Raw genomic sequence first — 12,696 nt, forward strand, 5'->3', positions numbered from 1 at the left:
TTTTTTCACTGAGACAGGTATAGGATGTGTCTGAAGAGCTTTCGCTGATGAGAACTCAAAGCGTCACTTTGTTGTGAATTGAGAGAAGCAGTTAGAGAAAGGATGGATCAGCAGTCTGGTATTCTGAGCACCTAGACAGCCTGTCGATGGTCCAGGCAGATTCAAGACACCAAGACCAGCTGCTCAGCTGGAAATCGAGATACTGGCACGACAGCAAGGCAATGGAGAAGCTATGCTGGCGCCAGGTGTGGCTTGCAGATTGAACCTAGTAAAAAAAAATCAGCAGTGTGCAGGGCCTGCTGTCCACGCTGCGCGCTGCTCGCTGCGCCTCGGCTTCTATGGGCGGCTCACGGCTGCCACCTGGCGGCGCCGCCGCGTCACTGCGCCCGGTCCGAGCACACTGCGGACCTGCCTCGCGCGCGCTGGGAGCACGGGGATCCTGCCACACGAGCGCGTGCGGTGGTGACAAGTGCACCGCGGACCCGAGCGAGCGGCCAGCCGGCTGGTGCACCCGCAGCTGGGCGTGAGGCGAAGGGGTTTCCGTCTCCTCCGCCGCCTGCCGGGAGACTCCCAGCCTCCCCGTGATTGATCGCAGCTGAACTGCTGGGCTATGCGGAAAAGCTTCCCTCAGCGAAAACCGGGAGAGGGGGGAGGGAGGAGTCCCCACTCAGAGCGCACTGGGATTATTGAACGACTCAGGTGCATGATGATAATAATAATCTGCTGTGAAGGAACGCGCGATCAGCACACTAAGCGTCTCCACTATATGAATATGTGTATATCTAGATATTCAATTAGCAATTAATTAATTGCTCAGAATTCCTTGTTCATCATCATCATTAGCACATCTGATTCTAATCCGGCAGTTCACGAGCCGAGTCAGTGAACCTGCAGCCAGTCTGCATCCTCCGCCCGGACCCACGGTTCCGGTCCAGGACCCGGTTCCGAGCTCCACGCTGATCCTGCGGAACCGAGGCGCCCAGACCGCAGTTTTCAACACAGCGTGAGCCCAGATCCCCCCCAAAAAAAAGAAACACCCCAAACCTGTTAGGATCCCTGTTTCTAGATGACAGGGGAACGGTTTTATAGGAATCTGCAGACATCCTCCGCGAATACACAACATCCACTGAAACACCGTTAAAAAGTGCGGAGACGCGCCAGAGAAACTCTTCTCCGCACCGCCCGGGAATCTCGGAAAGTCTGCAGCTCAAGAACCGAGCGCAGCGCGTTAGTCTAGAGAAGGGGGATCCGCACAGAGCCCGCGGGTCCACAGGCTGCTGCAGGAGCGCAGGAAGGCTCTTACCTCTTGTTGAAGACATGATGGCTGCAGTGTGCGGGAGCCGGTGCTTCGCTGCTCAGATCTCTCTCTCTCTGCAGGGGTTGCGCGAGCGTGCTTGAAAGCCCTCAAAAAATTCTGCAGTTTTTTTTTTTAATGAAGCTCGGCTCGGGGGCCCCCTGCCGGCCAGCGGGCGCCACTGTCTCGCAGCGCCTCCCCGGGCCCCGGGGGAATCCGGCGGGGACACCGCGGGCAGCCCGGCCGTGTCGCGGCAGCTGCTCTGCAGGAGCGAGCGAGCGGGAGAGACTGCAGCCGGGGATCCTCGCGCTCTCCACTGCGGCACGAGAGGCGCGCTGGCTGCCCAGCAACAGGGCTCGCGCGCCGCGTGGTTATCTGTGTGTGTGTGCGTCTGTGTGCGAGTGTGTGTCTGTGTGTGTCTCTGCGCGAGTATGCGTCTCTGTGCATGTGTGTAGTGTGATTGTTTAGTACAAGTGTGCGAGTGTGTCAGACTGTGTGTAGTGTGTGATACCTGTGTGTTTGTCAGAATGTGCGTCTGTAGTGTGTGATTGTGTAGTTATCAGTGTGTCGGGGGTGTGTGGTTGTATTAGTTACCTATGGAACAGAGACACAGACTGATGACAGTTTGGAAAGTAGGGCTGCTACAAAATTGACATTTTTTAGGATGCAAAGGCCTATTCATTCTTGACAAAGACCAGCTCTATGGTGGGTTATTGCAGACACAGAAAGATGACCTACTTTATCAAGTGTGCTGCTGAGGTTTCAGCAGTGGGCCGTGGACAGGCGCTGTTACACCTGTACACTCTGCGCTGTGTGCAACCAGCGTCATACTCATGTCTGACCAGCAGGGGGCTCTGCGACACGGTTCCACCCATTGTGAAATAAGATAGACCTCAAGAAAGCCCAAACCGAACCCAGTGGAAAGTGCGTAGGAGAACAGAAGGAAGACAGGCAGCAGTATCTCTCAATACAGAGAATCGAACACAGGAACGCCGAGATTATTTTAGCACTTTATTTATCCTTCGCTGGGACGGGTGGAGATAGACGGACCGGAAGGGGGTGCTCTCGGGCTGGAGTCGCTCCTCGGACAGGACGGACAGGGCGGAGAGGAGACAAGGCGGGGCGAGCAGAAGCAGAGGAAGTCGGGTCCGGGTGGCGAACGGGCTTCCTGCGGGGGGCCAGCGGACGTCCGCGCGCCGGGGACGGCATCACTGACTGGCATCTCGGCGGGCACCTGGAGGGCACGAGCACGGCTGAGGGCGAGAACGAGGGAGCCCCTGCCCGCGCTGCGAACCCAGGCGGCTCTCGGGGTCATCGCGCGACCTCATGCCAGCTCCTTAGCCTGCCGTGCTGAAGACCCCCACACCCCAGCTAGTGCAGCTAAGAGCGGGTCAGACGGGCCATTGGGCTTATCTGGCCCGAAACCAGAAGGTTCTGATCGATAAATAGGACCCAGGGAAGCAGAACTTACAAAGCATCAGCAACCTCCCTCGACAAAGTACCCATCCATCCACTTCATAACTGATTCATCCAGTCTGGGGTCCAGGGGAGCTGGAGTCTGTCTCAGCAAGCAATCAGGCACAAGGCAGGGTACACCCTGGACAGGACACCAGTCCATCACAGGGCACACAAAGACACACACACCCTGGACAGGACACCAGTCCATCACAGGGCACACACAGACACACACACCCTGGACAGGACACCAGTCCATCACAGGGCACACACAGACAACCACCCTGGACAGGACACCAGTCCATCACAGGGCACACACAGACACACACACCCTGGACAGGACACCAGTCCATCACAGGGCACACACACAGAGATGGTGTCCCCAAGAATTGAACCTGGGGCTCCAGCCATGCGAGGCAGCAGTGCTGACCACTGTACCCCCCATGTGTGATATGTCACTGATAGAACGATACTGGAATTTGATATTATGCAAGGATCTGATAACAATTTGTGCCAGAATGGTGCCTTTAGTTAGGAGGGAAGCAGGCTGGAATATTTCCCTGCTGAGATGGGTCCACTTTGTAAACAGTGTGTAATCTGAATCTGAAGTAACACAATCATAAAATAGTACAACAAACAATAGTTGTGTAACAAGAACCCAGCAGGTAGTGAAGAGAACTTCCACATTGCCCTCTAACAGGCTAACGCCACATGACCACATGACTGCCTTCCCATAATTCCTTCTGGGACCTGGCATCAGGGAGGCAGCACAGGCAATAACATGGTTCCAACTAGAAGTGGTAGCACAGAAATAACAGAACATGTCAGTCTTGCACAGCTATTGTGTTTTTCATGTCTTCAGGTGGTAGACGTGGTGAAATGCAGCAGCTGACAGGTTGGTTGTTTGGGAGGGGAGGCTGTGATGTGGTGTGCACACATACCTTGAGTTCAGCCCCCTGCTTATCTCTTCCTACTGGACAGTCCTGCCAGGGAGAGAGGTCGGTTAATATCCTGCTGATAAGACACTCTTAAAGGAAGCTGAGAGAATCCTAGTCATCCAGGCTAATCCTATATAAGCACTATATAAAATAAAGCTTTTTTAATTATTGCTCAGACTTGCACCAAAAGCAAGCGAAAAGGGAGAGAGATGAAAGAGATCTCACTCACGTCTGATGGATGACCTCAGATTCCCAGCTTCCTCATCGGGCTCCCCAGTGCTGTGAACGAGACGCGGGTTCATGACTCTGACGACAGGAGAAGAGTGCCCACGCTTGCTCTCTCTGCAACACCACACTGCCGCCCAGGGCTGTGAAAGTGCTCACGGTCGTTTTGTTTTAAGAAGCACAACTTTTTTTGCGGATGTCTTCTATTCAGATTTCCAACGACTTCATTCATAATTTTCTAATCTGGAAACTGCAAGGAGCTCCTGATCCAGCTGTGCCACTGACTCGCTGGGTGAGTTCCAGGACCCTTCTGTGGTCCCGTCTTGTGGATGAGTGTCGCCCCTTACTGTGCACTCTAAAACTAGGCACAATGGCACCTGATACATTTTGAATAGTTTTTAGCACCCAAAACTGCTGGAAACTTCATGTTATCCACAAATATTAATTAAAAAGACAAAGATAACGTTATAACGGTCCTGGCCTGTCATGGGTTAGGATGTAGTGGCATCAGGGGGAGTGGCATTTCTCTGTCATGTGACATCAGAGGTACAACTGTGGGCTAAGAGACTCTAGATCAATGGTCAGCAACCCTGGTGCTGCCCAGGCCTTTCAGCTGTCTGCGGTCAGGGGTTAAAGGTCACTGTGAATCTGGGCTCATGAGGACAGTAACTGGCTCAGTTCAGCCCCTGAGAGCCCCAGTCCTTCAGGTGTTAATGTCAGGAGATTAAACCAGACTTACGGCTGTTGTTGGTTGAACTTGCAGCGACACTTGCGACCTGTGATTGGAAAGACACACACAGACGTTTAGGGTTTGTGAAAAGAAACTCAGTGTGTAAGCAGGTTCAAAATAGAAACACAGATACAGCTTTCACTTCCAAACTCTACTGACAAAGAATTTGCACAGCCTTAGGAAATGAGTGTGTCTGATATGAAACCCACAGCTGTTCAGTTTGTGTTGGTTGAAATGCCTAGATCACGAACACAGGTCTGGAAAACACAGGTTACATTTACTCATTTTCCAAACTCCCACTCAGCCATGAAGTGGGCAGATGAGGATGGGAGAGAGGTCTGTAGTGTAGGTGAAGGGGCAGAGTGTCGTCTGCATGAGAACACTTGTAATCTGATCCAAAGGTAAAAGCTCATCCAGGGCAAGAGAGTAGGGATGAATTATTTCGTGCACCTGCTTGTCAAGAGGATGAAATCAAATCCTTAGCAGGTATTCCAGCAACGAGCTGAAAGATTTCCTAGAGAAATATGGGGTACATCTTCGCTGTGCAAGATCTCTGCCGTACTAATTTAAATCCCAGCTTGAGTTCAGCGAGCCCCACGATAGGATTGCGATGTGGCTAATTCAGACCGAGCTGCACCCCAGCAAGAGAGGGCAGATCAAGTGTCCCAGAGATCAGATCAGATCTGCACGTGGCATCTCAGGATTGGATAGAGCAGAGATAGATTGGAGACACAGGAGAGAGGAGGAGGAGAGAAAGGAAGAGGAGAGGGGAATTCTGTGAAACAATTATTTTCAGGTCTGCAGCTCAGAAGGAAGGAAAGAGCCTTTTTTAACCTCCCGTCAAGGACAGATGAGTTGACCCAGTCTTACAGTCTTACAGCTCCTTCTCAATTCACCCCCTCCCCCCCCAGCTCAAAAACCAGCTGCTGCCACAGGGAACTCACTGAGGATGAGAAGGATCCCCATGAGGAAGAGGACAACAGCGAAGATCAGGCCTCCGATCCGCAGGGACTCGTAATCTGCAAAGTGAGAAGATGCCCTTTCAGACGGAGAGCAGGGATATGTGTGGGACAGCCTGTCCAGCTACAATCATCTCACTGCAGGAGCTACCAAACCCCTTCGCACACACTGAATCGCAGCGGAGATCCTCTGCCAACTGCTGAGCTCAGCACACACCCACAGGTCTCAGCCTGTGCAAGACATTGCCTTGTTCCGGAAAGCACAGCAATAGCATTGTAAAAAAACATGCCGGCACACAGGAAATGAACAGTTTAGTGCAAAGATGCGCAGATTTGAACAATCTTTCCTGAAGCAAACCAGCGGGGCAGATCAGCGCTACCACACGGTCAGAACTCGATTTCAGTTTGTGGATATGGATGTATTTTCAGGGCTGGGTGACCCCTGTCTGGGGGAATTCTGTTCCTCCAGGTCCTACAGCTCATTCCAGCAATCATTAACGAGCTGTGGAATGTCAGAAATGTCAACAAACAGAAGTGCTGGGAGGTGGGCGTGTCAGGGAACCCTCTCTGCACCTCAGGGACTCTTCAATATCTAGTTACTCCATAGAAGCAGGACAGGATTGAACTGCCAATTAAAAAAAAGATCCGGAAGAACGTTCTTCACCTGTTAGCTAGTTTACTGCGCTGACTGCAGACCACAAAAAAAATGAAACATACATACAGAAAAAGATTTAATTGGGAACTGGTTTGAGGAAAAATAGAGGATTTGTTTTGAAGGACAGAAACCTTACTCTGTGCATGAAAATACAGGCCACTTACCGTAATGGAAAGGACTGCCATGATTGTCTGTAATTAGAAGAGAGAAAATACTTTGATAATGTGCCCTTTAAATGACGTCTGCCCCCAGTGGCAAAGATGAGTACTGCAGTCTCAACACTGCAGGGCAGCTGACTTTTCACACCAGTCCTCTTGAGCAATGTCTGTCCAGGTACTGTACAATGGGATATATTGAAACTGGTAGCAATAATCAATATTCTGATTATTATTATTATTGATAATTTGTCAGCAAAAGAATCCTGAGTGCACACAGAACAAAGAAATCAAATCTTCACAGAGTGAAAAGCATGTGTGCATTCAAGGGGTGTTTTAATTAGAAGGGTCAGTGAAACCCAGTCCCAGGTGCCAGGATGGGGGAACCTGCCCTCTGAGCTTTGGCAGTTAGAGGTACTGATGCCCCTCATTTATTTATAACACCCATTTATAACACTCATTTACCAGTCTGCTTCCAACAACCTACGTCTCTATTGACAAACCACAGCCAAGTAGAACTGCCTCCTACCTCGTTCCAGTTGGTCGGAACTGGACGCTGGGGGAAAAGAGAGAGGAAGAGGAGAGTGAGACTGGTGCCGAGGTCTGCCCAGCGCAGAGAGGTCAGAAACACACACATGCTGGCAGGCTGGGGGTGCGAGGGGCTCTCAGCGCTGTGCTCCCCTCCTCCTCCACTGAGCACTGAGGGGAGGGGGGGGTGCCCCGGGAGCAGAGTTGCTGGGGAGCACAGTCATGATGTCATGACTGTGATGTCATGCCTGTGATGTCATGCGATTCCTGGTGCCAGATGTTGTTGCAGAAATTCCTGTCAAGACTCTCTAATTTTATTTACAAATCACTCGCAAATGTGATTTGTCATGCGTCTGTGTGACCTTTGTCGGAGCCAAAAACAACAACCAACACTGCCATTAATATTACACTACTACACTAATAATACCACTAATACTACACTACTGCTACCACTTTACAAGTAATACTACACTGCCTCTGACAACCCAGGGGCCCCAACCTACTGAGCCGTGACTCCTCCTGCCAGTCAGACTGCAGGTGAGCCACAGCTCTCCACAGGCCCTCCGCCATCACCCCAGACTGCAGGTGAGCCACAGCTCTCCACAGGCCCTCCGCCATCACCCCAGACTGCAGGTGAGCCACAGCTCTCCACAGGCCCTCCGCCATCACCCCAGACTGCAGGTGAGCCACAGCTCTCCCAGGAGCCTGACAGGCCCTCCGCCATCACCCCAGACTCCGGGTGTCGCTCCGTCCCTGAGCAGCGGAGAGCACAGACCGCTGCCAAGTTCCCACACAGCCGCCTCACCGCAGAGCTCACACGCCGGTCAAGACAAGCGCGCTCCAGCCCCGACTGAGCAGCCAGGCCCCCCCGCCCCCCTGGACACAGACCCACAGCATTCCCGCTCTCGGGTGACAGCGCCATGCCTCCTCCTGCAGCGATGCGATCACTTACCGTGAGTATATCTGCCGAAGGACGATCCTGTCAGCACAGATATACACACAGAGTTAAACCTCAGGGAGCCGCCCACAGCTGTGCTCTGAACGAGCTCTGTGGGAACCAGTTGCATGCACTCAACACACACTGGGGGGGGGGATCGGAGGGGACTTTTCCCTGGAATAACGAAACGTCCTCAAACAGCTGTGTGTCTGAGCGGAAACAGCCTTTCCCAAGGACGAAGCTGGGCTGTGCTCTGACCTCAACTCCCCCGGCCGCAGACAGGAGAGGAGGCTGAAGACGTCCCCCCTTCAAGAGCCTGACAGCGCCCGGGATCGCTCACCCCAGACACAGGCCCTGTGGGCCACGTTAAGTGCCAGAAAAGACCTGGGTCTGTACTGTATATCGGCTCAGGGCCCAGCCACAGTTCTGGGGAGGATCCTAATCAAGTCACGTGGTGTCTTGCCACTGTCACACTGTCAAAACTGAATAACAGTGCTGAGATTAAAGGTACAGAAGGGTGACCTGGAGGCTAGTTGGGGGGTACACAAGATTACGACAATCCACCAGCTCCCCACTGAGCTGCTCAGGCTGCAGTGTCGGGGGGTGAAACTGTCACAGTGCCCTCGTGCTCAGTCCTTGGAAAGACTCTGTCATTCAAGAAGCCGTCTGTGTTTCTTTCCTTCCTTGTCCGAAAATAACCTCCACTTGTTCACTACTAACAAGCTGCTCAGCATTTGGAAGGCGGGTGATCGGTAATGCAGAGACTCTGAGTTTAGCAGCCACAGGCTCTCGTGAGCAAGCAAACAGGCTATCGTGTTCGGAGTCGTCTGCTGCATCCAATATCCACCGCTGGCAACCTACACAAGAGCCCGTGGCTGTTACAACCTCTGGCGGATTTCAAGGCTGTGGGATCTACCGGTATATCTAAGACACGTTAGGACATACAAAAATGGAAGAGCACTCACCCACAGTCGTGGCAACACCAGAGCAGAGCACTAGCAGTACAGAGAGATCCATCCCACCTGTGGACCAGGGAAGAGCAGAGCTGTGAGACAGGCCTGCAGCAGAAGAGCTCGTTTCTGACGCTGAAACGTAAGAACTGTTACCAAAGAGAAGGAAGCGTTCAGGCTCGTCTGAAATGAGAATCCAGTCGGGTCCTGAAAGAAGCCGGAGACTTGGCTTCACTACATGGCTTGGCAGCTTGTTCCACACTTCTACCCCCCTTTGTGTAAAGAAGCACCTCCTGTTATGTTTGGAGGACCTCACCCTACTTTGACAATATGATGACCTCATGCACTTTTTTTTGACAATATCTTTCTATTGAACAGTTCTGATACTTATTCTTTGCTGCTTGGTAGAATTTCTAATTCCGGGCAATTTATACAATTTACATCAGGCCTATGACAGTTGGTGGAGTAGTGTTCAGCATTTCAGAGTTGCAGCACTCAGGCTCTGGGATCAATTCCAGTGTTGCTGTCTGTGTGGAGTTTGCATGTTCACCCCATGATCCTGTGGGTTTCCCCCAGGTGCTCCAGTTTCCTCCCACAGTCCAAAGACATGCTGGTGGGTTAATTGGCTTCTGGGAAAACTGTCCCTGGTGTGAGTGTGTGCATATTTGTGTTTGCCCTGCGATGGACTGGCATTTGATCCTGGGGTTACCCCTCTGTCTGTTGCCACCCTGAATGTGAAGCACTTAGGAGATGGGTGGATGGATAACAGACGTGCGCAGAGCAATTTACTCAAATCAGAAATCAGGAGGTGAATCGGGCTGAGGTGATCAGTGTAAAATGAAGTTGACTACATGACAGACTTGACTTTTTCTCACTCAAATCTGTGTCGATAACAGACTCAACAGGTGTGTGTCACATCACGACTGGGTCTGAGATGCTGTGACAGCACAGGTGTAGAAATAATAAATCACACACTGCAGCTCGCAAACCGCGGAGTGGATCACACTGCTTCAGGAAGGGACTCTTTCGAAGTGGGATTTCACTGCTGTTGGTTCCCCGAGCTGGGGGCTGCAGGGTCTGTTTGAGCAACTGGAGCTGCAGAGCTGGTATTTCACAGGCCTGCGACTCGTGGCACCAGTGCGACTCATGGTGCAGAGGCCCCAGGCATCTATTTGTGGAGTCATATTGCCGAGAGATGGGGGTACGTCCCGAGTCGGGGGGTCCCAGCAGACCAAGAGTGGGGTCACTGGAGGAAACTCCTCTTGCTCGTCTTTCACAGCTCAGCTCCTGCAGGTTTGGATCGGGTCGGGTTACCTGTGATTCAGGGGGTCTCCAGCCCTGGTCCAGTCCAGTCAGTCATACAGGTCCCCCTGAATCGTGTGTTTTTTTTTTAAGATTAAGAATACTTGGACAATCCCAGTGAGTGAATGGGACTCCCGTTCCACAACAGTTTGATCCATTTCAGGCTTCAAAGGTTGCATACACTACTGCTCAAGCAGAATAAAAGCATACAGAATATGTCCCACAGCTTTAACTACAGTACTACAGTACTGTACTACAGTATGCAGACTATCAGGTAAAAGACGCGCTGATACTAAGGCGTGCAGTTTGTAAACCCCGGCATGGATCACACTGCAACAAAATGGAAGCCTAGTGAGTTCTCTAAAAGTAAAAGCAGGCTTGATATTTAATGATTATCTAAAGAGGCACTTATTACGTTCTTCGGATAATCTTTACAGTTAGGAAAACAGATTGCCAACCGTCTTTAATGATAATGTAATGATAAATGTCGTGGATCTCACTTGCATAGATAACACACTGCTCTCTGCTCGCTCCTGCTGTCTTTCATGTAGCGCCTGATCATCCTTCAAGAGACAAGACAGTTACGGGACAATACGGAGAAGCCACGACCTTAGCAGAGCCCAGTCTGCGGTCCAGTTAGGGATCTCCATGATTCCTGAAGGTCAGCGCAGGGAAACACAGGGTGAGCGCCGGGCATTAACGCCACTGTGCTTATTTCAACACGAGGGGATCTCTGTTTTTATTCTGTTTTTCCTTCGTATCACTTAACAGCCAATACCACAAACACGACAACAAGTCAGTGCGAAACGTGTCGGTCTGTGGATTAGAAAATGCGCGGAACGAAATTAAAGGGTTTCATTTTAATTATAGTATCCGACTATCCGACTTCGGACTGGTAAATCGCACTTTCTCAATTACGCATGCGCCAGAGATAACCGAGAAACTAGTAATTACAGATAATGACTGTTTTCGTATTGTTGTAAACAGTTGTTTTTTATTTTTCTGTGAATCCTTCAGTAATGGAAATTTCTGTAATTGTAATCCCCCCCACACAAACACACACCTTGCCAGCACACAGAAATCACGTTTTTTAAATACGAGTTATTCAGTTTTTTAAAAAAATTGGTTATTTACACTGTTAGCAAACTGCAAATCTCGCATTTTACACTTCTGAACAGGCGCGGCTCGTGGCTCTACCAGGACTAAGGAGGGGGTGGAAAACACACAAACTGAACCATCTAGACTGGAGTATTGTCACATGTTTCCTTGTTGCTACTTTTGGAAACCCAAATAGCAGGAGGACAGGGCAATTAAAATGGAAGGTTTCAGAAAATGACTGTCTCTTTATCAAGGAGAACAATGAGTCCTCAGAAGACAGTAACTGACAATTAACTCCGAAACGACATCGGCTGTCGTGTATGAACTCTGTCATTTCCAAACCATAAATCCACGCGAGAGCGTGTGAAAGCCTTTCTGAAAGACAATCGAGGGGCGCTCTGTGGTTTCCTGCCCGGCTCCCGCCTCCCCTCACTCCAATACAAGCCGCATCGATGATATCTCGAATTTTAAGATAAAAGAAGATCGATGAGGTGACTCCATTCAAAGCGCCCGTCTATGAACTCTGTGCGATAACATATCGTGTTTCTATCGACCGCGTCAAGTCAAATAAAAAGAAAACGAAATATTTGAGTTGGTTGCAAACTAAATTTCAGTTGCAACGCAACACGCGGACAGATTAATAACTTCTCCTGATCGACGCTGTTACACTTATAAATTACGCCTTGATATGTACAAAATCCCCATGCATTGTTTTTAGGAAGATACAGCGGTGCGCCTCTGGCTGGTGTGTACGGTCCTGTCCGCGCTGCTGCAGTGCCCCCAGGTCTGGGAGAAACTTCCCAATCCGCTCAGTCCGCTCCCGCTCCTCGACCCGCTGCGGTTAATGACCGGGATCCTAAAGCTACATTCTCGAACCCGCCAGCGTTTAGCTAAGCCAAGCGGCGGAGAACAGACGAGATTTTCACACATATCATGAACGCAACAAGTCCCCCTGGTGTGCCGCCCCAGCACCCCAAAACCACCCCCGTCCCGACGGTCCAGACCTGCGCAAGAGAGGCGCCCCAGCTGGCTTCCTCGCGGCGCAGCGGAGACGCGAGAACTCACCAAGCAGAAGCGCGCGACCACTTCCCAATCCCCCAAAACACTGAGATTTCAAAAAACAACAACAACTTTCACTCCCGACGGCAACGTCCCAGGACTGTGCGCCGGTTCCTCTCGGTTCGTGCTGTGTGGCTGGCGGCGCCGAGCGGAGCGCGTTGTGAGGCACAGGGACAGCTGGGTCTCCGTGTAACACAGTCCGCGGGTGGATCGTGTCCAGGTTCAAGTATAGCGGAGGGAGGGGGCTGGGGACGGGCTGCGGTGTTGTTGTGGGGAGGGGGGCTGCTCTGGGCAGGAGGAGGGGGAAGGGGAGGGGGCAGGAGAGGAGAGCGGAGGGGCAGACTCCCAGACACTGCCTCTCAGGACAGTAACACACACGGTTACAGGCGAAGCGAAAGACCGGCCTGGGCT

At 51.5% G+C, this 12,696-nt stretch overlaps 1 protein-coding gene across 1 annotated transcript; it reads right to left on the reverse strand.

The window, feature by feature from the left end:
* Positions 1 to 2,437: 2,437 nt before the first annotated feature.
* Positions 2,438 to 12,312, reverse strand: LOC107075409 (phospholemman-like). Its single transcript, XM_015336486.2, has 10 exons — positions 12,231 to 12,312; positions 8,842 to 8,898; positions 7,892 to 7,918; positions 6,941 to 6,967; positions 6,421 to 6,447; positions 5,587 to 5,661; positions 4,652 to 4,688; positions 3,917 to 3,966; positions 3,691 to 3,732; positions 2,438 to 2,528 (listed from the first exon to the last, which is right to left on the reverse strand). Exons 2-9 carry the CDS (start codon positions 8,891 to 8,893, stop codon positions 3,710 to 3,712), a joined length of 318 nt encoding a protein of 105 aa, XP_015191972.1. The 5' UTR covers positions 8,894 to 8,898; positions 12,231 to 12,312; the 3' UTR covers positions 2,438 to 2,528; positions 3,691 to 3,709.
* Positions 12,313 to 12,696: the final 384 nt, after the last annotated feature.

The sequence above is a fragment of the Lepisosteus oculatus genome, chromosome 27 (assembly GCF_040954835.1).
Source record: "Lepisosteus oculatus isolate fLepOcu1 chromosome 27, fLepOcu1.hap2, whole genome shotgun sequence".
NCBI classification, from domain to species: Eukaryota; Metazoa; Chordata; class Actinopteri; order Semionotiformes; family Lepisosteidae; genus Lepisosteus; species Lepisosteus oculatus.

Bases quoted from the DNA above. Each gene is read 5' to 3' on its own strand.
- LOC107075409 (XM_015336486.2), bottom strand. From the start codon at position 8,893: ATGGATCTCTCTGTACTGCTAGTGCTCTGCTCTGGTGTTGCCACGACT. The intron at 7,919-8,841 runs GTGAGTGCTCTT...CTGTGCTGACAG, and splicing joins TGGTGTTGCCACGACTGTGG to GATCGTCCTTCGGCAGATAT. The intron at 3,733-3,916 runs GTGAGTGAGATC...TCTCCCTGGCAG, and splicing joins TCTGAGGTCATCCATCAGAC to GACTGTCCAGTAGGAAGAGA.